The following is a 23,854-nucleotide window of genomic DNA, read 5'->3' as shown; positions in this document are numbered from 1 at the left end:
AATCGAGCGAAACGGTTTAAGGCTTCAGAATTATGTGAAAATGTGTGCCTAATGGCCAGTGGCAGTTTTAATATTTTGAATGTCTACAACTCTTCAATAGTGACCTTTCAATATATATATATATATATATATATATATATATATATATATATATATTGTTAACGTATAATAGGTTGTGGACTTTAGGCCCATCTTGTTTAGTTGTATCACACACATATTTGTACTATACACTCTGCTTCTTATATAAAGGCACTCTTGTATATTTTATTACTTGTGAAATATAACACTATTCATTAAATATTTCTAACATGGTATTAGAGTCATTGCTTTAACTTTCTTATGTTTTGCAGTCTTGTCTTTGTTGGTATTTTCTGTTGCCTCAACTTCTCCGGTTAGTAAACCTTTTATGTGCCCTCTCCTGACTGTTCTATCGTTGTTAGAGGTACTCAAGGTTGAATCTCCACTACCAAAAGCTCGATCTTCGCCACCAAGACTATTGCCTCTGTTGGATCTGTCACATCGGACCTCCAATTAGGACATAAGACATATCATTGTGTAGATTTTCAACTGCTCTACACAACGTCGCCAGAATCATCATCATCTAACCATTCACGTGCTGGTCAAAGTTTCGACAAATTCTTCCACGCGCCTCATGCGCCATCAGTGTTGCTTTGATCTCATCGCTACCACCGCCATCAGAATTGTCTTTCTCTGATCTACATTGTCGGAAAAGAATCGACCTCATCGGACGGCTTATGCGCCGCTTGAATTTTCAATAACATCATCTACATGCCTTGCACACTACACGCACCGCCCTATTGCCTACTGGCATCATCTGTGTCGTCACTCTGCCACGTCAGCCTTAGCTGTGTCATCCGCCATGTCATCACCCAGTCAGCCACTTACATCATCTTGCTAACGTCATTGTCGTTGACTCGTTGACCTATGTCGTTGACTTTGACTTTGACCGTTGACTTTTCAGAGTTGACGTTTTGCAATCTAGGTGCTCCCTACCTAGTTTTTCGCATATATTCCATTTTTGCAATCTATTTTTTGCATATTTTGCTTCTAAATGAAGAATAAGGACAAGTCTTCTTTTTAGTGCAACAATTGTAGCCGACAATCCAACAAACGTTTTTGCAATTTTTGCAAACATCCTGACCATAATATTGAAACTTGCTATCATCGCAACAAATCAACTGCTTCCACTTCTGTTATTACTATTGCTAACACTGAGAGTATCCAACCAATGGCTCTCATCTCCGCACAATCCAAGTCTTCTAGATCCACTATCACCATTTCCACAATCAACCTTCAAAACATCATTGCTAATACATGGTTGGTAATGTATCTTATTCCTCTTATCTCTCAGTTCTATCTGGTATGTCTCCTTCCTCTTGGCTTATGAATTCTGCTTGTTGCAATCATATGACACCTCACTCGTCCTTATATTCTTAACTTGAACCTGCACCACACCCTCTTAATATTCGCACAGCTAATGGTTCCACAATGTTTGGTAATAATATATATGCCATCTCAACACTAACCTCTTGGTTCTTGGGATCTTTAATGTTTTGAACTTTTTTTACAATTTATTTTCTATGGGACAATTAGTTGAGTTGGGTTATCGCATTACCTTTAATTATTCTAGGTGTATTGTGTTGGATCCGAGCACATGACAAGAGCTTTAGACTGGTCCCAAAGTTGGATGTATGTTTCCTGTGGACAACCTTCGTCTTCCACTTCTTGCTCCGGTTTCTATTGCTTTTGTTGCTGCTGTAGCTATTACAGTTTCTTCTATTCCTTCCCTTGCACTTTGGTATGCCTAACTTGGTCACGCATTTTTCTCTCGGGTGCAACACTTGGCTTCTAGAGATTTGTTAGGTTCAGTGTCCCCAGAATATTTTTATTGTGTTTCGTGTTAGTTAGGAAAACAGCCAACTTTGCCTTTCAGTACTAGTGAATCAATGTCCATTGCTATCTTTGACCTAATTCATTCTAATGTCTAGAGGCCTTCCTCTGTCTCTAGTATTGGTGAATCTTGATATTTTATTATCTTTGTTGATGATTATTCCCACTATAGATGGATTTTTCATATGAAACATCGTTCTTAATTATTGCAAGTATATTCTAATTTTACAAAAAAATTTGAAACTCAATTTTCCAAATGAATCAAAATTTTTCGATCTGCTAATGCTCTTGAATACACTCAATATGCTTTCCAGGCTATTTCGCATTCCTATGACACTATTCATCAACTAATTTACCCAGGTACCTCTCAGCAAAATGGTAGAGCAGAACGAAAATTTTGTCATATACTTGACACTGTTCGTGCTCTCCTTCTCTCTACCAAAGTTCCTGCTTCTTTTTGGGGCGAAGCTGCTCTTCATGTTGTTCATGCTATTAATCGCATTCCTAGTCATGTCATCCAAAATCAAACTTCATATAAGCGCCTTTTTGGGTCACCTCTAAACTATCACCACCTTCGCTCCTTCAGTTTTGCCTGTTTCATTCTTTTTCAGCCATATGAGCATAACAAACTTAAGCCTCGGTCTAAACTTTGTTATTTTCTTGGCTATGGTGAAACTCAAAAGGGGTATCGATGTTATAATCCTATCTCTCATTGTTTTCATATCTCCCGCAATGTTGTCTTTTGGGAACATCGCACCTTTGTCGAGCTCTCTCACTTCCGTGCCTCCTTATCTACCTCCTCTGTCTTAAATCTTTTTCCAGATGAGCCACATATTCCTTCTATAGTTACTCCTGATCCTCCTATAAACTTCTCTATCCAATCACCAGATATTTTTGATGCCTCTTCTGGACCACCCTCTAATGAACAGATGGAAGATGAACAGGTCGAAGATGAACCACCTAACCTTGAGCTTGGGTCCCCTGCTTTTGCTTCACCTGAAGATCTTGCACAAGACATTCCACCTCGTCACTCAACTCGAGTAAGATCCATTCCTGCACATTTACTCGACAAGCATTGTTAAACTGCCCTTGCTACACTACACGAGCCTTACACCTATCATGGGGCCTCTAGTGACCCTTCATGGCAGATTGCAATGAAAGAGGAACTTGATGCATTATCTAAAAACCATACTTGGGATTTGGTAACTCTCTCCCCTAAGAAATTTGTGGTTGGTTGTAAGTGGATTTACAAGATTAAGATTCACTCTGATGGGTCCATTGAGCAATATAAAGCTCGTCTTGTTGCAAAATATTTTACACAGGAGTATGAGATTGATTATGAAAAGACATTTACTTCGGTTGCTCGAATCTCATTTGTTTATGCCCTCTTAGCTGTTGCTGTTGCCAGTAAATGAGACATTTTTTAAATGGATGTCAAAAATGCATTCCTTAATGGGAATTTAAGTGAAGAAGTTTATATGCAACCTCCTCCTGATCTCTCTATTGAACCGAACAAGGTTTGTCAACTTTGACGTGCACTTTATGGCCTTAAACAAGCTCCACGAGCTTGGTTTGCCAAGTTCAACTCTACCATCTCTCGCTTAGGTTACATTGCTAGTCATTATGATTTTGCCTTATTTCTTTGTCGCACCTACAAAGGCACCATTTTGCTTCTCCTATATGTGGATGATATGATCATAACTGGTGATGACCTCAATGGCATTCAAAAACTCACGGATTTTCTCAGTCAATAGTTTGAGATGAAAGATTTTGGACATCTTAGCTACTTCTTGGCTCTTGAAATCACTCATTCCACAGATGGTCTTTATATTACTTAGGCCAAGTATGCTTTTGAACTTTTGTCTTGAGCTGGTCTCATTGATAGCAAGATTGTTGACACTTCAATTGAACTTAATGCGCATTTAAATCCCTTGGGGGGAGGGGAAAACCATTGTCTTATCCCTCTTTTTACAGACGATTGGTTGGCAACCTAGTATATCTCAATGTTACTCGTCCAGCCATTTCCTATGTTGTTCACTAGGTGAGCCAGTATCTGTCTGCTCCATAATCGACTCACTATGCTGCTGTTCTGCGCATTTTTCGGTACTTGAAGGACACTCTCTTCCATGGCCTTTTCTACTATGCTCAATCTCCTCTTGTTCTCTGATATTGATTGGGCAGGAGATCTCATTGATTACAGGTCCATCACTGGTTATTGCTTTCTTCTTGGTTCTTCTTTGACTTCCTAGCGAAGTAAGAAATAAACATTTATGGCCCACTCAAGTACTGGAGCAGAATATTGTGCCCTTACTGATGGATTCTTAAGGACTTAGGTGTGTCCACATCCTCTACTACTCCTCATTATCATCTTGTCCATGGTGGTCTCAAGCTGTAATCGGTCTCCTCTAAAGATCAACTTGTAGATATCTTCACCAAGTCACATCCTAAGGGACGCCTTCATGCTTTGGTTGACAACCTCAAGTTGGTCTCACACCCACCTTGAGTTTGAGAGGGGTTGTTAATGTGTAATAGGTTATGGACTTTAGGCCTACCTTGTTTACTTGTACTACACACTCTACATCTTATATAAAGGCACTCTTTTATATTTTATTACTTGTGAAATACAATACTATTCATTCAATATTTCTAACATAATAATAATAATAAACAAATACAAAACTCTAGAATTCTACATAATCCTATCGGTGGAATTTAGCAATTATGTAGAAGAAACTTTAGGTATTTACATTGATACTTGCAATATAAATTTACATATTAGACACACAAAAAATGGCAAATGTTGTATACATTTGTAAAAAGTGATAAATATTTTACACTTTTTGCAAATGTGTACAACATTTATATGTGTCTACACTCTAGTCTCTACAATATAATTTACATTGTACTGCACAATTAAAACAAGAATTTCCCTATGGAGAATTCAAACTTTGATATATCTTGAAGACAATTTGTTAGGAAACCAATTCACAGGGACAATTCCAGAGAGCATTGGGAATTTGACTCATCTTTCTCTTGTTCAAGCTTGCCACTGGAGCTGGGTTGGATTCGAAGTGGTCATGGTGTGGCGGAGATTGGCGTGGTCCCAACATGGCAGAGATCAGCGTGGGCCCAGCATGGCAGATATCGAAGTGATCATGGCATGGCGAGATTAGTGTGGGCACGGTTGACTTCAATGTGTTTGTTTGATTTTTTGTTATTAATTTTTGTCTTTTGGGCTTGGATGGGTTGGATTTTAGATTCTTATGGGTTGGTATTTTGGATTCTTATGGGGTTTGGGTTGGATTTGGATTGGTTGGTTGGGTTGGTGTGGAGGGCAGTGGTGGTGGAGTGGTGGGCAGTGGTGGGCAGTGTGGTGGGTAGTGGGTTGTTTGGTTGTTTTTGCTATGGCTTTGGTGGGTTTTTGGTTCCGTTGGGATTTTGGTGGGTAGAGGGCAATGGTGGTGTGGTGGGCATGTTGGTGGCATGGTGGTGATTGCTTGTTTGGTTGTTGAGAAAGTAAGGGAGTGGTAGGGTCAGAAATGAGAGAGAGAGAGATAGATAATTTGTTTATTATTTTATTGTATAATTTATATTATTTTAATTTGTTGTATTGTAAAATAAAAGTTGGGATATTGGATGTATTGTAAAATAGTATGGTATAATAGATAAAGTTGCTTTTGAGATGTTAAAATAGAATAGTCTAAAGATACCGGATGTGAATGCACTTAGGGGCCTGTGGTGAGCGTTAATTTTTTACCCAAAAATGTTTTTTTATTGTTTACTAGTTGTTAACCCGTACAGTGCATGCAAAAATTTGACAAAAAATATTTATATAATAACTTCCAAACAATTAAATGGAGTCAAACCTCACAGATAAAGGAGGAAGAGAAGAATTATTACAATGCACATGGAATTAGTTTGATTTATACATTTCTGAATCAAACATCCTAAACAGAGAAAGAGAGAAATTATTACAATATAAGTGTTTGCAAATTTTGCTAAAACATCCGCTACAACATCCTTATTGACCCAATTTAAGGACCAAAACTTCTACGGATAACTTTTGTATTATTACATAGCGAGATAGACCATAACATTTTATCTAAAGCTCCATTGAGTGCCTGAAAGCATGATTTGGCATTTTCTTTCAATTGATTGTCTGTTGCATTCATAGTTGTGACCAAGAAACATAGAGTAGTAAATAGTTGAACTCGTAACTGTTTGCAATATACACAACAAAACCAAATAAAAAAGAAGAAAGCACTATTAAAAAGTAAATATAGTTTGTTATTATCCTCTCCAGATGCAATTAATCAAATTAAATAGTATCCTGACTGGCGTAATTTGTTATGACTGGGGTGTAATTGTATCCTGACTGATATTATTCGTCCATGTAACCTACTTTACTTACTGTTTAGAATTTATTGTAACCAAATAAAAAAGAAGAAAGCACTATTAAATAGTAAAAAGAATAACTTAAAATTAAATAGTAAAACAGTGTTCTTGAGTGGTGTAATTCGTCTATGTAACCTAATAAATTGCTCTAGATTGAAAGCTTTAATGGTTCGTTTAGATTAAGGGAGTGTAGAGTAGATTTAGTATAAAATTAACTTATTTTTAATCAACTTTACTCTACTCCCCTCCACTCCCTCTTCTTCCCCCTCCATCCAAACAGGCCATAAAAATCTAATTGAAGAACAATTTTTTTTTTTTTAATTATACAAAAGAAGAAATCGGTGTCAATTTAATATGATAAATCACTACTCATAATTTGGCAAGCAAAAGATAACAAATTATTTACAATTAATATTTAATTAAATTACAAAAACTTACAATTTAAACAATTTATAAATAACATAGTTATTGATATTTAATTTAATTTCTGGAAATTTTGCAAATATGAAGAATATAAAAAGAAAATGTAATCCAGTAATGTATTTGTCAAAATTCATCTAAAATAAAAAGATATTAAATAAGATTGTAACTAAATTCTTCTATAATTTTGTAATTAAATTTTGTATAAAAAATAAAATAAAATAATGATTGCGAAAAGGAAAGTGACCGTGGAGTGCCAGTTAAATGGGCCCATGTGATGTTTTCTAGTGGAAATGTTAGCAAGATTTCCGCGGTTCACGGTAGAAAGACAATTCTACAAATGAGATATTTCGGGTAAAAAAATAATTATTAAAATATTGTTAAAATATTAAAAAATAATAATTAATTAAAATTAAAATTTCCCTCAAACTCAATGAAGTGACGTAATGTCAAGATAGTTTTTTTTTTTTTTTACAAGTCACGACTTTTACAATAAATATAAAAATAATAGGTTAAAGGAAAATTATTAGTTTATATTGTCTGTTAATAAAAAAATGTTTAGTACAAAATTATTTTTTAAAATTTATATTGTATACATTTATTTAATGTATAATGTTTAGTAAATTATTTTAAGAAATTTTTTATTTATCAAAACATTTGATAATTTTTCAAAAAATTACAATAAAACATTCTCCAAAACTTGTGTAAGAGTGTGATCATTTTTTTATTATTATTATAAAATAAGAGCATTATCATTGAATGGTACACCATAAACTCCAATTTAGCCTACTTTGGTGTAGAAGGCAATTTTTTTTTACCTTCTTGCTACAGGAAACTGTCAAGACTAGCAATTTACTATAGCAAAAAGGCACAAGAAAATTATTACTTAATCACTTTATTAGTTGGGTTCGGTGGTAGAGAGGAAGAGAGAAGAAGTGAGAAATAAAATAATAAAAAAATGAATAGTATTTTGTTGATGGTAAAAATAAAACCATTAATGTAAGGTGTGTTATAAAATTAAGTGTTAAAATAGATAATGTATTTTTTTAGAGACGACAAATGCAAAAAATTTTAACTCCCCCACCGTAAATGCTCCAAGGCCCCAAGGCCCAGAACTTCTATCTTTTTTGTTCGCCTCCTTTCCCTTCTCCATTTGGTACGATGTCAAGTAGATCAGTGGAGATCGATTTTCTGGTGAGCAAATTGACGCGATGGGGAGCACTATCATGACCCATCAGTGGAACTTTATCACGAACTATTAACGGAGCTTTGTCGTTGCCCATGCTCTGCTGCGACCCATTACTCATGGCCGACATTACAGAGCTCAGTCACAACTCACAACCATGAAACCTTGATTTATTTATTTTTTAAATAAAAATCTAGCACGTAATAAAAAAAAATTAAAAAAAAAAAGGAGTATGTAACCATGATAATTTTTTTTAGTGGAAGTTGTAAATATTAACTACAACCAAGAAACAAACACATACACATAAGAGAGAGACATGGGTTTTAACACAAAGGTACCAAAAAAAAAAAACCCATCAAGTTTGTAATTCAAATTTTGTCTACACACACAATTAATATATATAACAGGATTCCTTATTTGGGCCTTATCATTTTGTGTATTAAAATATCCTAATACAAATTCTTAAACCCTCTAATATACCCCTATATTTTAGTTAAATAATTTTAAATTAAAAAACACAAATGGATTAAAAGAGTAATTTAATATATATTCCTAAATTTTACCCATTCTGTCTAATATCTCTATTTCATTTTTAAACATTATTTCACATTACCTTACTTCTTTCTTTTAAAAAAATAAGACACAGTTGTTTATATATCACTTTTAAATATTATAATACTAAACCATAAATAAATAAATAAGAGTATTATTGCATGCGCAAAAATAAGACACATTTGTTTATATATCACTTTTAAACATTATAATACTAAACCAAAAATAAATAATTAAATAAAAAAGAGTATTATTGCATGCGCAAAACATATGTAATGAGTCTAGTATATATATATATATATATATATATAAGGTACTAGTATTGAGAGGCATATTTCAATTTTACAATAATTAAAATTGATTACAGTACAACTAGGTTTCCAATTTATTTTGCCTTCTAGCTAGAATGATAATACGTGTCCAAGTTATCATCCGTGAAGTTTCAGTACATTTATTAAGTAATAATATATATAGAACATAGTGTTTGAAATTCCATTACTTATTAATTAAAGAGATAATTGTGGAGGAGCCCTAACTGGCCACCCAAGCCAGTTGACTAGTTGAGAATATGCTTCAGTAATTGATGCTTCATTACCAGACGACAGCCCTGACTTGCTTGAAGGTTCATCTGACTCCAATTACTCCGTTGGAATTGTCGGCTCTGTTTTACTTAGTATGAAAACAGCGGGTTGTTGAGGTGTTTTTAGAGTAACAGAGTAACTGTCAAGCATGAGAATTATATTTGCCATTGTGGGTCTGTCGGCTGGATTTTCTTGAACACAAAGTAAGGCAATATGGATACATTGGTTGACTTCATTTCTTGAGTAAGAATCTCTTAAAGTTGGATCTAACAACTCCAAGGCTGTTCCATTGCTCCAGTGTTCCCAAGCCTGCATCAATTTGTAAATGTTCAAATAGTGTCTCCATCTCTCCCTTTCAATTGGGGGTGGTGTTGGCAATTACAGAATGAGAATATATGTATATATATATATATATTTATTTATTTTTAAATGTGGTGCATACTCACATAGCTCAAGAGGTCCTTAGTAGTAGTCTCTGATTGATAGAGAGAATTGATCTTATTACCACTTAAAATCTCTAGTACTAGGACACCAAAGCTATAGACGTCAGATTTTACCGAGAATTGTCCATGCATTGCATATTCTGGAGACATATAACCACTACAAACCAATGTCATCAATTCAACAATGTTAGGAAAAAAAAAAAAAAAAAAACTATAAAATCTTTAAACTTATATTATTGGTCAGATTCAAAGCTAACTAGGTTCTACAAATAAGTTAATGCACTACATATATTTAACTTGTGCTACAAAGGAGACAAGACTTAATGCATCTCTAAATTGTCCATGGGTTACTTGATATTGAAATTTTTAGGTTAGAATGACCTATCTTTTTCTTTTTCTAGATTAATCTCTTAAGAAGAAAGCAATTAATATATCCATCAACTAATAAGAACATATTATATACATATATATATATATATATATATATATATATATATATATAGACGCAATAATCAGGTACTTACTATGTTCCAATGACCTTCTTGGTCTTTCCTTCAATTTGGTCAACCCCAAAAATCCTTGCCATGCCAAAATCTGATATTTTTGGATTCATATCCTCATCTAATAGTATGTTGTTAGCTTTAAGGTCGCGATGAATAATTCGTAGTTGAGAATCTTCATGAAGATAAAGGATCCCTCGAGCAATCCCTTCAATAATCTTGTAACGCCTTGACCAATCCAATATTTTTTTCTTATCGGATTCTACACACCCATCCAAATTCAATATTCAAGTTAGACTAAATGAATCCAAGTGAATTGCATATTCTACTAATTCGTTAAATTTAAAAGCACTAAATATAGAAAGACAATTTATTCTCTCTTCCTATCTTTCTTTTTTATTTTATTTTATGGGTTGTCTCTTTCTATCTATTGCATTTTCATAGGCTCCAAAACACTAATAAATATTAGGTAATTTAATCCACGCATCTTATATGACAAATAAATAGTTGAGACATATGCTTAGAATGTACTAACCAAATAGGAACTGATCAAGGCTTTTGTTGGGCATAAACTCGTAGATGAGCAACTTTTCTATTCCTTCCAAACAAAATCCCAATAGCCTGACTAGATTTCTGTGTTGAAGCTTGGCTACTACTAAAATCTCGTTCTTAAATTCTTCTACACCTTGTCCAGAACTTTCTGAAAGTCTCTTCACTGCTACTTCTTGTCTATTAAGTAATATACCCTGAGAATGTACCGCAATAACCATTAGAATGGTGTACGTTGTGGAATTTATAAAATCTCAAGGTCAAAAGCTTTTGAATTTTAGAGAGTCAATATCGTATTGAATGATGTTTAGTTTGATTAAGAAAACGAAATATTTCAATACTAATCAATATCAATGTATTGTTTCGAGATTATCTTTAATTTTATATATATGGCCAAAAACTCTCTTCTTGTTCTTTTATAAGAATCTCATATCGTATATATTATCTTTTTTTTTTTTCCTTGAAAGTATATATTATCTTAATCTTTATATAAAATGTTAGTTCATTAAAATTAATATGATAGTTATATTGATATGATAATAATAATAATAATCAACATCCTTTTAGATATTGTTAATTTTTCATATTTAGATATTGAATATACTGCACACATAAATAAAGACATCATAATATATATCGTAAAGATAGATACTCTAATTTAAATTCCAATTTCCAAGTTCCTTTTCTTAAAAAAAAAAAAAAAAAAATCCAAGTTGCATACTTTTGTATAATGTTCACGCTGGTTGTCAGGCACATTGCATGATAAAATAAAATAAAATAAAAAATTAAAAACTAAACAGAAATAGAAAAAGGCACTACAAAAAAACTCAAAAGAAAGAAACGTTTAATGGTCTGTGAGAGAAGAAGAAAAAGGTGGAGGAGATCGGAGAAATGGGTTACTAGTACTACCAGCAACGTGGTGACGAAAACGACAACGGCGACGTGAGCAAGTCAGTAAGTGACTGAAAAAGAGGTATTATAAGATCTAAAACCCAAGAGTTTTTGCTTCTTCTTTTTTTTATTTTTTTGTTTCGGTCCGGTTCGAATTTCCGGCCGAAATCCGATACATACTCCATTTTCCTGGCATCGTTTTTCGCTGGGTCACAAGTCTCATTCTCTTATCTCTGTCTCACGCTCGCAGCTCTCAGTGTCTCTCTCACTCTCAGACACCCTCAAGTCTCGACGTTAGTAACAGAGAAAGTGAGAAAAAAAAAAAAATGAAGATCAAGAAAAAGAAGATGATAAAGGAGTTCTGAGACACACGGTGAGAAGAGAGCAAAGAGACAAAAGAAAAGTAAATAAACAGTGGGAGTCAGTGATAATGCTATTTGATAATATGCACTCACGTGGGTGGGTTGGTAAATGGGAAAGTAGGCAGCCGGAACCTTTTTTTTAGCAGCCTTTTAAGGATTAGGCTTAGGTTCATTTGACTATGAGACGGACACGTGTCATTATTTAATTGGTTCCTACCCTAGATATACTGGATCTAAATCAAATCCCTTAAATAATTACCCAAATTTTGAATATTACTTTTAAAAGAAAAATCATAAATAAATGTTTTATAATAATAATCCTACTTTATTTAAGATTTTAAAAGAAAATTATATTAAATTTATTATTTTGTATAATAGTGAAATATATATATTTATTTATTATTAATAATCCCGAAATGATATCTCATAATAGACAGATATTTAAATATTTAATTCCAGTCTACAACTACAAAAGTTAAGTTATTTTGTAGTTGTATTATGGTTAAATAATGTATTATAAACTCAGTTTAAAACATTAATATTACTATTTTTGTGTGTGTTCTAATAAGTATTACTGTTTACTCAAAAAAATTCTAATAAATATTGAAATGGGTTTGAAATGGTATTAATGATTTTGATATAACTAATATGGGCCTTGTTTAAATTAGTACGAAAATTTTTGATGAGCTCCCAATTAAAATATATATATATATATATATATATTTTAATTGGGAGCTCATCAAAAATTATACATATATATATATATATATATAATTGACTCAAATTTTTTACTAGTTGAATTTTTGCATGAGTTAAAAATCCCCAGCCCCACTAAATAAATTTAAAAAAAGGAAACAAATAATGAATACTAGTACCTTGTAAACCTCACCAAATCCACCTCCACCCAGCCTGTTATCTTCAGAGAACTTGTTTGTGGCAGCTTGGATTGTAGCCAAATCAAATTGCAAAGACTCTATAGTTGTAATGTCACTGGCAGCTACGCACACAAATCGGGTAAACATTGGTGAAATCTTTGGCCCATGCATGGGGAAGCATAGAAAAAATATTATAATTTTGAGCATACTGTTGGTGCTTTATGTGGAAAAACCCAAATTGGTACGAAAATTTTTTATGAGCTCCCAATTAATAGCTACCAGAGCAGTTAGAAGATATCTGGAAATCAAACATTATAAATTCAATTAAATTACTCATTACCATTTTTATCCGGTAGAGAATTGAACTTCTTTTTTGTTCTCCTTCTTAGGAAGTAGTAGCTCAAAGCAAGTAGAGCCAAGACAGCAATTGAAGCAACAATGGCGAGAATTATTGGCCATGAGATTCCGCTTTTCCCTGCATAAACATAAAGATTTTCATTTCAAACTAAACAGATTAGTGCTTCAAAAGAGCTCAGTATTAGCTGAAAAGTAAAGAGTAGGATTATATTCTTGTCCATGTTTTAAATCCCTCTTCTTCCAAATATTGAATAACAATAATAATACTAATAAGAGTTTTGTGGTTCTTTCGCTTAAAAACATGGTCTCTGGAGCTTAATCGACACTCGCACAACACTGTAAAATCAAAAGTTGGTAAATAAGTTTTGCACCTGGTGGAGGAGGAAGAAGCAATGGTATAGGTGCTGGTCCTGGTGCTGGTGCCGGTGGAGCAACGGCTTTTATCTGATAAAACGGAGAAACCTCATACCTAATGGTACAACTAGGATACATAACTCTACCCCCTTGCTTTCCACTGCAACACGTAGGCACGTTTGTTATGGCTTCCCGAAGACACCTATTGCAATCAAAGCTGGATAGGTCAGGAGTGCACTGTACAAGGCTGTACATCGTTTGCAATACCGTAAAATTGACTTCTTTCGTAGCGAACTTTTTAGCACCGGAGGAAGCGTTTGCGGCCAGAGGCACCAAGTCACTCAATGTTGTTTGCGCTAGCTTAAGGAAGCGATCTGGCTCTGTAATATCCAACACGTTCCACAGATACTTTCTTGGCTGGTCTTCCATGACAGAGAAGATTGATCGATTTGAGTAGCGTAACATGCATTCATCATACCATATCATAGCCACTTTCTCTACGGGGCAGTACTGCTGAACAATCTCGTTTGTTGCTGTTGACACGCAGTCTTGGCAGGCATCTGGGGTGAGGTCTCCACGGCAGAGGAAGAGGCCGTAAACTGAGGTCTCTGGGTTTTGTCCAACGGTGTTGTTGTAGAAGCCAATTTCACGCGTGGAATTGGATGAAAGGGAAAGGAGCAGGTCTTTTAGGTTAGACTGGTAGGTGGAGTTGGGGATGAAGGTGGTGGAGTTTGAACAGATATGAAAGCGGTAACTTGGGACTGCTTCACTAGTAAGGCTAAGGAAGCTGAGCCAAAAAAGGATCAGATTTACCATGGAGATGCTTGAAGAAACCATGCCTACTTTTTTGTGTCTCGTATTTTGTTCTTATTTCGGGATCAGCTTTATAGGGGCTGTTATTGCTTCCCGGACGGGACGATACTCCCTCCCTCTCGCGTAAGAGTAAGTCTACTCCACCATTGACCCGTGTTAAGGGACTTGTTGACCTCAGTCAGTCAATTGTCATAGTCTGCTGCGTGGAGATAATTGAGAATTTTTTATCGTTGTGCTTAAATTTGTGTTCATTTGACCCAGTAGGGGAAAGGATGCCCCACGCGTTTTTATTATCTTGGTAATCATTACAGCTTGTTATATTTCTAATATTTCTAGGATTAGTTTCTTGGGTGCGGCTTGTGTCCAGTGAAACTTATCACTGGACACAACCCTTTCCCTAGTTTGTTTTGGCGTAATTCTTTTTTTACTTTTTTTCAACCTTTTTTTAACTATGTTGAACCCATTGTTTTAAATCTTGACTGGACCGACCGGTCCAACTGGTTCGATAAAAATCCCTAAAACCGGTGAAAACTGGTCAAAAATCGAAAAAAACCGGATTGAATCGAGAATTTTGAAAAAAACGGTTTAGCTCTCGGTTCAATTTTTAAAACCACGGTTGAACCACTTGAAAAACTTATCAAACTGAAAACATTTTCGATTGGCTTTTTTTTTTTTTCTTCTTTTGGAAAAGAGACTAAATTCTCATTCAAAGGAGAAAAACCAAATACAATGAGCAACAAACACACCAGCAAGTAGAACAATAATAACATAGGCCAAAGACAAATAAACCCCGCCTAGACTGATCCCTCTAATCTAAGGAGGTCAAAAAAAAAAAAAAAAAAAGGATTTTAGGATCTCATTCCTCCAAACATATTTTTCTCTAGTTTTTTTTGGCATGTTGGGTGAGTTCGTGGGCTATTTTCTTGTTGTCCCTGTCAATGTGTTTGACTTTAGCCTTTTGAAAGCTGCTACATCCTTGACCAATACCCTTTATAATGTGACCAACAACCCTCCTAACATCCATGAGTTCAACAGCTTGGACAGTCAAGAGGGAGTCGCACTCTATTATTATTTTCTCCAAGCCAAGTTCTTTAACTAGAACTAAACCTTGTTCAACTGCAATTGCTCCAATTTCCTCAACAAAGTATCTTCTTGGAAGGGGCATAGACACAACACCTATCACTCTGCTATTCCAATCTTGAATTATCATTCCCACCCTAAATTGTCCTTTGGTCAAAGGGATGATGGATAGGGTCCACGACACAAATTACAAACCAAGGTTGTGCGGATGCTCCCTCAGGACAGTCTCCTAAGTATTATTTCTAAATAAAAGCCTTGATGTAAGCACATTTCTCCCCAACTCAGTTTCACATTTGCATTAAATGCTACCACCTATTGATAGCCACCTTGCATTATATATTGAATGACTCATCTGAACTATAGGGGTGGACCAAATATCTGGAGCAATGGAATGCTTGCACACACACACACACACACACACACACACACACTCTCTCTCTCTCTCTCTCTCTCTCTCTCTCTCTCTCTCTCTCTCTCTCTCTCGTGAAGAAGAAAACGAGCTAGTTCTGAGTAACAAGAAAGTTAAGGATTCACACCATGCAATCGAAGAAAATAGCCCAACCCATTCTGGGGGCTCAACCTACCCTCCCAAGCTCTCCTTCAAGGACAAGCTAGTGGGGGGAATATCGGGAGCCTACTCCCAAAATTTTGCTTTCTCAGACCAAATGGAAGTGGAATCAAATTCAGATGAGGAGATTGAGGAAGTTATGGAAGCCTTCTTGGAGAGTCAATATGGTAGACCTTGGTAGAGACTTTTTCCTGTTGAGGTTTGTTGAGGTCTAAAAAGGATCATAGTGAAGGAAGCCCAAAAGAATAAGTCAAGCCCAAAAGGATAAGTCAATCCCAAAAGGAAAAATCAAGCTAAGCCCAAAGTAACAGATGTAGGAAACCCATGAAGGGATAAAAAAGCCCAGGGGATCCTGAAGCCTAGACAAAGAAGCATCCAAAAAAAAGAGGATCACGGCAAGGAATAAGAAGCAAGGATCCTCAGGAACCTTCAAGAGGTGCAGATCCCTTCAGGCACAAAGACAAAGGAAGACTAGGACAGCTCGATAGAAAAAGACAGAAGAAGGAAACAAGAAACAAAAGCAGAAAAAGAACACAAACGCCAGTAGAACCCAGCGACCTCTCATGGCACAGACAGAAAAAGTCTCGAGGAACCAAAACGGAGAAGCATAGAAGAAAGAATGATAACAAGTGGCTTTCAAAATGGCAGAGCAGGATTCCGCTCGGATGGGAAAGAAAAGGGAAAAGTGGAAAACGCCAGAAACGGGGATGCCGAGAACGGCATACCTCAGCACATCCCAAAGAAGATGGCCAACTAGGAACTTTCAAAAGAATCAGAGCTAAAAGAAGGAAAGAATGAGAAAAAACGGAAATGGGACTTACCAAGATGATGGATACAGGACGTGCTCTGTTTGCAAAAGGGTAAAACAGGGGAACCAACAGTTCCCCGAGAGGACCAAAAACTCCATTATAAAAGGGGGGAGGATTTTCTATAGGAAGAATATCATAACAGAGTCATTAGAACTCTGTAAAATTTAAGAAAAACAGAGGAATGTCTCCCGATATCCCAGAAACAGCCACTATAGCACATACTTGGATTCAAAAGGATTCAAACTTTGCAAGTCTTAGAGGCTTGAATAGCCATCAAAGTCTGTAATTTTTGAGCTTATTTGAACCTTGTATCACGTCTTAGTGAGCACATTTGTAATCCACAATCAAGAAAAATAATGAAATATCTCATATTGATTTGAGAATTTCTAACAATTACTTTGCATATTTCTTTACTGCTCCTTGCTGCTCAATACATATATATTTTTGCTTGTAAAGCTGAGTCCCTGCCCAAGCAAAGCCACTCAGACTTGAGTTCCAAATCCCACAAGTCTTGTGCAAAAGCATAAGTCTGTGAGAATTGGGGCCAGGATCCTTGTGGCTGAATCATTCTTATGAAATTCATTTACATATATGTATATGTATTAATATATATATATATATATATATATATATATATATATATCCTAATCTAAGAAACTAACAATTATTTGAAGATATGTGCATTGTATAGTTGTTCTTGTGTAGGACCTATAGAGGTAAAAGGAAAGGACAAAACTTCATTGCATAACAAGCATGGAGAAAGATTGTATAGTGCACAGAACCAGAGATTCTGGGTTCTTACAGGCCTAATACGCCCCGGGATCCCACGACAGTACGTCCCGGGATCCCACGATAGTACGCCCGGGGAGGAATCGCATTTTTGCCTTGAGGAGATTTATGTGACTTGCGCACAACTTGGTTCGTAATCAGCCCCCATTTAGCTGCGGTGAACCAAGCCCAGTCCACCAAAACACAACTATTTGGCCCAGGATCCTTGGGCCTGTGTGCTAAAGAAAAAAGCACTCTCACAAGGTTTTCGATCATAGAAGACTTAGAGATGGTGCTTAAGAAAGGACCATGGTTTATTGGGGAACACTTCTTGTCCATCTGAAGGTTGGAAGCTAACTTCAAACCATTAGAAGAACTAGTATCTTTAGTGGCAGTTTGGGTCAGGCTCAACGAACTACCCATTGAATACTATGATGCGGTAGTGTTCAGGCAGATCAATCAAGCGTTAGAAATAGTGCTTAGAGTGGACACGCACACCGTGACGAAAGCCAAGAGCAGATATGCTTGCATTTGTGTCCAGGTGGACATGAGCAGGCCTCTAACTACCATAGTGCGAATTAGTCAGCGCTACCAATCAATTGAATACGAAAGGGTCAACAAGCTCTGCTTCTCCTGCGACCGCCTAGGCCACCGAAGAGAAGCTTGCCAGTACACCATCAAACCTCCGTCCTTGCCCCCCAAAAGATTCTCCTGTGCTAAATGACGCTGACAAAGGGGCTCATGCACCACCTTCAACCGAGGCCCGAGACATCTCAGGGGTGGAGTCAACTGATGCAGCCTTTGGTCCCTGGATGGTTGTTTCATGTAAAATGAAGGATGCTAGAGTTCCAAAGAAAAATTACAACAACCCCTTCTCTGTTTTGAGCCATGCACATCCTCACGTAAGTCCTAAAGAGCCGTTGGGAAGCAATTCATTTGAAAAGGATTAGGTGGGCTAAGTATCACCAAAGTGTCTGAAGGGCAAAAGGAAAGCCCATGCCGAGGTGGATTCAAGCCCATCAATTGAGGCTAAAGAGTTGATAATTTCCTCGAATAGACTAGCACATGGGTTTAGGATAGGCATGTCTTAAGGATGTGGGCCACTTCAACAAAGGCCTATTAAAGACAAAACCAAACTCCAACTCAGTTAAGGGCAAAAAAGACTTTGCTCGCACTAGAGCATCTTATTCTTCTCCAAGCTCTATCGTCATACCAAAAGAATGCCATTCCACCAAATCTGAATGGTCTTTCAGCATCTCCAAGATCCATTCTGGCCCCAATGGTGAATTCAAGTTCAATAGCAAACCAGGAAATAAAAGGGGCGATCAATGTGGATGGCTTGATTGTGGAGATCCCATGAGTGATTATCAACGAGATCAGAGTGCACCCGACCCACACTTTGGGATGGTTCAGCCCCAAACTCCGAAAGATATGGAAGTTACTGTTCCTTCTGACTCCGACGAGTACAGCGCTGGGCTCTCCATCTGACAGACCCAGTATGGGGAGGATGATCGACCCTTGGTGGAAGTTCCTCTCAGACACCCCGGGCCCGGAAGAAGCGAGAAAATTGGTTTGGGACACCATTCCTCAAGTATCAACAACTCCGACACTGTGCGAAGTGATGCTGGAGGAGAACCTGTCCACAAGGAGAACGTTGGAAAACCAAGCCATTGCAACAACATTCATGGGCAACTGACATGCAATAAAGCTTTTGCAAGTTTTCCAACATATTCAAGGGCAACTGACATGCCACTGAGAAAATGATGGGTGTTCTGGAACATTGCATGACATTGATGCCTGGCAGAGGTTAGACTAAAGAGATGGTGAGGATGACTAGATGGAATTTGATGGAGGAAGCAAAACTCCTCCCTCTGTTTGATGAGTGTTCGAACCCAACCACTATCTAGTCATGAATATTATAGCTTGGAATTATAGGGGAGCTTTGAAGCCCTTCTTTTAGAATCATGTGAGAGAGCTCGTGCACGACCATAACCCAGCCATTATGATTATTATGGAGACTCGTATTGGTGGTGATAGAGCCAAGGACATCACTGACAAGCTCCCGTTCGATGGGGCCATCCACATGGACATTATTGGGTTTGCTGGCGGCCTCTAGCTCTTATGGAATTTAGATAAAGTCCAGGTCACCCAATTGGCCATGTCGAAGCAGGAAATCCACGTCCTGGTAAAGGTAATCTCTTCTACTTTTGAATTTTTGTGCTTTGTTGTTTATGCTAGTCCTAGATTTCGTGAAATATGTATTCAGTGGAATAATTTAAAAAATGCTGCTAACCTCCATGATGAACCTTGGATTATTGTTGGAAATTTCAATGAGGTTGCGGATAAATTCGGGGATCGAGCTATCAATTTGAATAGGTCGCTTCTATTCAAAGAATGTCTCGACTACTGCAACATAATTGATATGGGGTTTGAGGGACCTCGGTTTACTTAGACCAATAGGCAGAATATCAATGATCTCGTCCAAGAAAGGATTGATTGATTCTTCGCCAACCCAAGCTGGTGTGCTGCCCACCCCGATGCAAGGGTGACCCATTTTACTAGATGCTTGTCTGATTATTGCCCTGTGCTCCTTGAACCCAAACCGAGCAATGGCCTCCACCTCTCTAGGCCTTTTAAATTCAAAAGTTTTTGGTTATCAGACTTGTCCTTTCCTAGGGTAGTCTCGAATGCTTGGGGTCGGGCTTGCCCAGTTCAAGAAGCTATAGAATGTTTTACCAAAAAACCCTCAAACTGGAACAAACACCATTTTGGAAATACTTTTACTATTGTTAGAAGATGGTGCAATGGAATTTCCTGCATAAAGAATGATATGGGGGAGTGGATTCAAAGTGAATTAGGGGTTATGAACTACATCAGAGGGGGCTTTGACAAATTATTCACAACAAGCTTGGAGTACACACCTCTCACTCCTCCCTAGCCTTCTAGGTGACAAGCTGCTCTCTCCAAGGAAGATAGGGTTAGCTTGAGCACCCTGGTCATGAACACTGAAATCAAAGAAGGCCTTTAGGCTTTAAGGGCTTTTAAAGCTCGGAGACCCAATGGCCTTCATGCGAGCTTCTTCCAAAGATTTTGGCTCATTGTGGGTGACTTGATAAGGAAAGAAGTTAAAAAGGCCTCCGATGAGAGCAAAGTTCCTGAATACCTCAACATAACTAATGTTGTTTTGATTCCAAAAATTGCTGAGCTAGAAATTTTGGGAAACTATTGCACCATTAGTTTATGCAATGCAATGTACAAGATCGTGACTAAGATCATTGTAGCCAGACTAATACCGCATCTTCATAAGCTTGTCTCCCTTTTTTTTTTTTTTTTAGGTAGGAAAAGTGTGGATAATGCTATTGTGGTCCAAGAGCTTATTCATACCATTAGCAACAAAAAGGGCTAAGTGGGTTATATGGCTATTAAAGTGGACCTTGAAAAGGCTTATGACAAGATCGAATGGAGCTTCATCAGAGAGGTTCTTATTAATGCCAACCTTCCTCATAGTCCGGTGGCCCTTATTATGAGTTGCATGTCTTCAGTCTCCACCTCTATTCTTTTCAACGGAGGTAATGTGGACCCTATCTTTCCTACTCGGGGAATTAGACAAGGCGATTTGCTTTCACTCTATCTTTTCATCCTTTGTATGGAAGTCCTCGGACTTATCATTGAAGAAAAATGCAGAGAAAGAAGCTAGACTCCTGTTAAAAGCTCCAACAGTGGGGCTGGTTTCTCCCACCTTTTCTTCACTGATGACCTGGTGCTTTTTGCGAAAGCGGACCATGTTAATTGCCCAACGATAAGGGATGTCCTTGATGCCTTTTGCACTCGATTGGGCCAATCCATCAGTGAAAGCAAATCTAGGGTGTATTTCCCTCCGAATGTTGATGTTGACACCAGAGAATCCTTGTGTGATATTTTGGGGTTTCATTCAACCCTAAACCTTGGAAAGTATCGCTATTTTCCCATCAAAAACCGTGGAGCCAACAACCAAGACCTCAATTTCATCTTGGACAGAGTTAAGCAAAAATTGGCAGGGTGGAAAGCTAATCTCTTATCTTTGGTAGGAAGAACAGTTCTCATACAAGCATCCACATCCACTATACCTTCTTATAATATGCAATGCACAGCCCTTCCAAAAAAATTGCTTGATAACATTGACAGAGTCAATTGAAACTTTCTTTAGGGCTCGTCGGATTCCTAAAAAAGAACCCATTAGGTAGGCTAGCACAAAGTGACGAAGCCTAAAGTGGAAGGGGGTCTTGGAATTCAATTTGCTAAAAGAAGGAATCAATCCTTACTTGCAAAGCTTAATTAGAGGTTCTGTATGGAAAAGGATGCTTTGTGGGCTAAATTCCTCAAGAGCAAGTGCTGCTTTAACCAATAGTTAAATGCCAGAAATAGTGATAAGCTACCCTGTTCCAAAATTTGGAAAGCCATGAAAAAGGGAGGTGAGGTCTTCAACAAAGGCATTAGATGGATACCGGGGAGAAATAGCAATCTGAGCCTTTGGCATGAAAATTGGATTACTAGTGGTCCTTTAAGATCTCTCATCCAAGGCCCTCTCACTGCTGAAGAAGATTCTCTATAATTCAAAGATGTGTTTGGACCACAAGGGTGGGATTGGTCAAATCTATCTATTCATCTCCCTAACACAGTCCTCGTGGAAATTAATTCCATTCCCTTTTCTGTGAGATCAATTAATGGGGAGGATAGACTGACCTGGAAAGCAGATAACCAAGGAGATTTTGACCTCAAATCTGCCTATGTTATAGCCACGAAATGCACTGATGAAGGAGGCGTGTTTGCTGGCACTTGGGTCTGGAAAGTAGACACTTTGCCTTAGATAAAAACCTTCATGTAGCAGTGTTTGCACAACAACATTGGAGTGGGAGAGTGTCTTGTTGAAAGGTGTCTAAATGAATTGGATATTTGCCCTTTATGCCAAAGGGAACCTGAAACAATCCTCCATAAACTCAGAGATTGCAAGGCAGCAAAGAACACTTGGAGTAGATTGGGGATTATCCCTAACAACAACTTCTATGAAGGAAACCTTCACTGTTGGCTAGAAAAAAATTGTAAAGATAATGCTTGTAGACTAAATAACCAACCCCCGTGGAGGATCGCTTTTCCCTTTGCAATCTGGCTCTTGTGGAAGCATAGGAATAATGTTGTCTTTGGAGATTTCCATACTCAGTCCAATGTCCACAATGATACCTTGTTCAGTGCCTTGGAATTTCAGCATTGTGTTCTCAATCCTAAGCACTTGGGCAGTAGAATGATGGTGCGAATCAAATGGGAGAAACCTCAACTTGGTTGGGTTCACCTAAACACAGATGGCTCAGCTTTAGGGAACCTAGGTAGAGCTGGATGTGGCGGCATCATTCGGAATGATCATGGGGATTGGATTAGGGGCTTTTCTAGGAGTATTGGTTTCACCACCAGCTTTATAGCGGAACTTTGGGCCCTTAGAGATGGACTCACCTCTACAATAACCTCCATTTTAATGCTGTTGATATTGAAATTGATGTGAAAGCAATTGTTGATCTTCTTACTAACCCCTTATATATACTAATCAGTTTGCCATGCCTATTGTTGATGATTGCCGACAGTTGATTTCCCAGATTGCCCAAGTTTGGATCGGGCATTGTTTTCGTGAAGCTAACTCTTGTGCTAATTTATTAGCTAGGAAAGGGACTCTCCAGGATAGGGGTTTTATTTTGTATCATGATCCACCTATGGATCTTTTGGAGCTTATAAGCTTAGATAAATCTGTTTTGAATTATAATAGGCGCTCATCCCTGAACCTTCTTTCCCCCCTTAGCGTTCTGTTAATGCAATTCCCTTTTTACCAAAAAAAAAAAAAAAAAAAAAGAACTATAGGGGTGGTAGAATTAGACCTAACCCATTCCCTTACCTTGACAAAAGGTGACGAAAAAGAGGAAAGACTGAGTGACATTTCCAGATAGATAGATAGAGAAGTGTATGAACATCCATTTGTTATATTCAGTAGCGAGGTTGTGAAGTTTTTAGTCTTTGTATGTGGTTCACTTATTGTAAAACAAATATATTGTTTCGAAGCTTTGTTTATTACACACTATTACACACACATTTATACACACGCAAAAAGTCCAATCGTGACTTGGTCAGTTTTTATTTTTTTTGCATGTGTAACAACTTTTTCCCATTGTTTTGAGTTGATTCCGACCCACTACAAACATATTTGTATTTGGAATGAAGGTGGAGCATAATTTCTTATATACAACTTTTTAATACCTTACTTTTACAAATATAATCATAATTTCCAACTTTAAACAACCAAAAAAGAAAATCGAAATACCAAATTAACCGGTGCCAAATGGACTAATAAACATGGCAAGCCCTTAGCAGTGTGACCCTATAATAGAGCTGTAATAGAGCATTCTCAAAAAAAGAAAAAG

General features: G+C 37.1%; 1 protein-coding gene across 1 annotated transcript; it reads right to left on the bottom strand.

Moving 5' to 3' along the window:
• Positions 1-8,786: 8,786 nt before the first annotated feature.
• Positions 8,787-14,399, bottom strand: LOC126727228 (cysteine-rich receptor-like protein kinase 10). Its single transcript, XM_050432803.1, has 7 exons — positions 13,394-14,399; positions 13,006-13,140; positions 12,666-12,787; positions 10,524-10,734; positions 10,013-10,250; positions 9,492-9,645; positions 8,787-9,354 (listed from the first exon to the last, which is right to left on the bottom strand). Exons 1-7 carry the CDS (start codon positions 14,211-14,213, stop codon positions 9,103-9,105), a joined length of 1,932 nt encoding a protein of 643 aa, XP_050288760.1. The 5' UTR covers positions 14,214-14,399; the 3' UTR covers positions 8,787-9,102.
• Between the last annotated feature and the right edge of the window lie 9,455 nt (positions 14,400-23,854).

The sequence above is a fragment of the Quercus robur genome, chromosome 5 (genome assembly GCF_932294415.1).
Source record: "Quercus robur chromosome 5, dhQueRobu3.1, whole genome shotgun sequence".
NCBI classification, from domain to species: Eukaryota; Viridiplantae; Streptophyta; class Magnoliopsida; order Fagales; family Fagaceae; genus Quercus; species Quercus robur.
This window is presented reverse-complemented; position numbering and strand designations above follow the sequence as displayed.

Coding starts and splice junctions, on each gene's coding strand:
- LOC126727228 (XM_050432803.1), bottom strand. CDS start 14,213: ATGGTTTCTTCAAGCATCTCCATGGTAAATCTGATCCTTTTTTGGCTC. Junction 10,735..12,665: donor GATTTGGTGAGGTTTACAAG/GTACTAGTATTC, acceptor GTACATTCTCAG/GGTATATTACTTAATAGACA. Junction 9,355..9,491: donor CTAAGGACCTCTTGAGCTAT/GTGAGTATGCAC, acceptor AAATTGATGCAG/GCTTGGGAACACTGGAGCAA.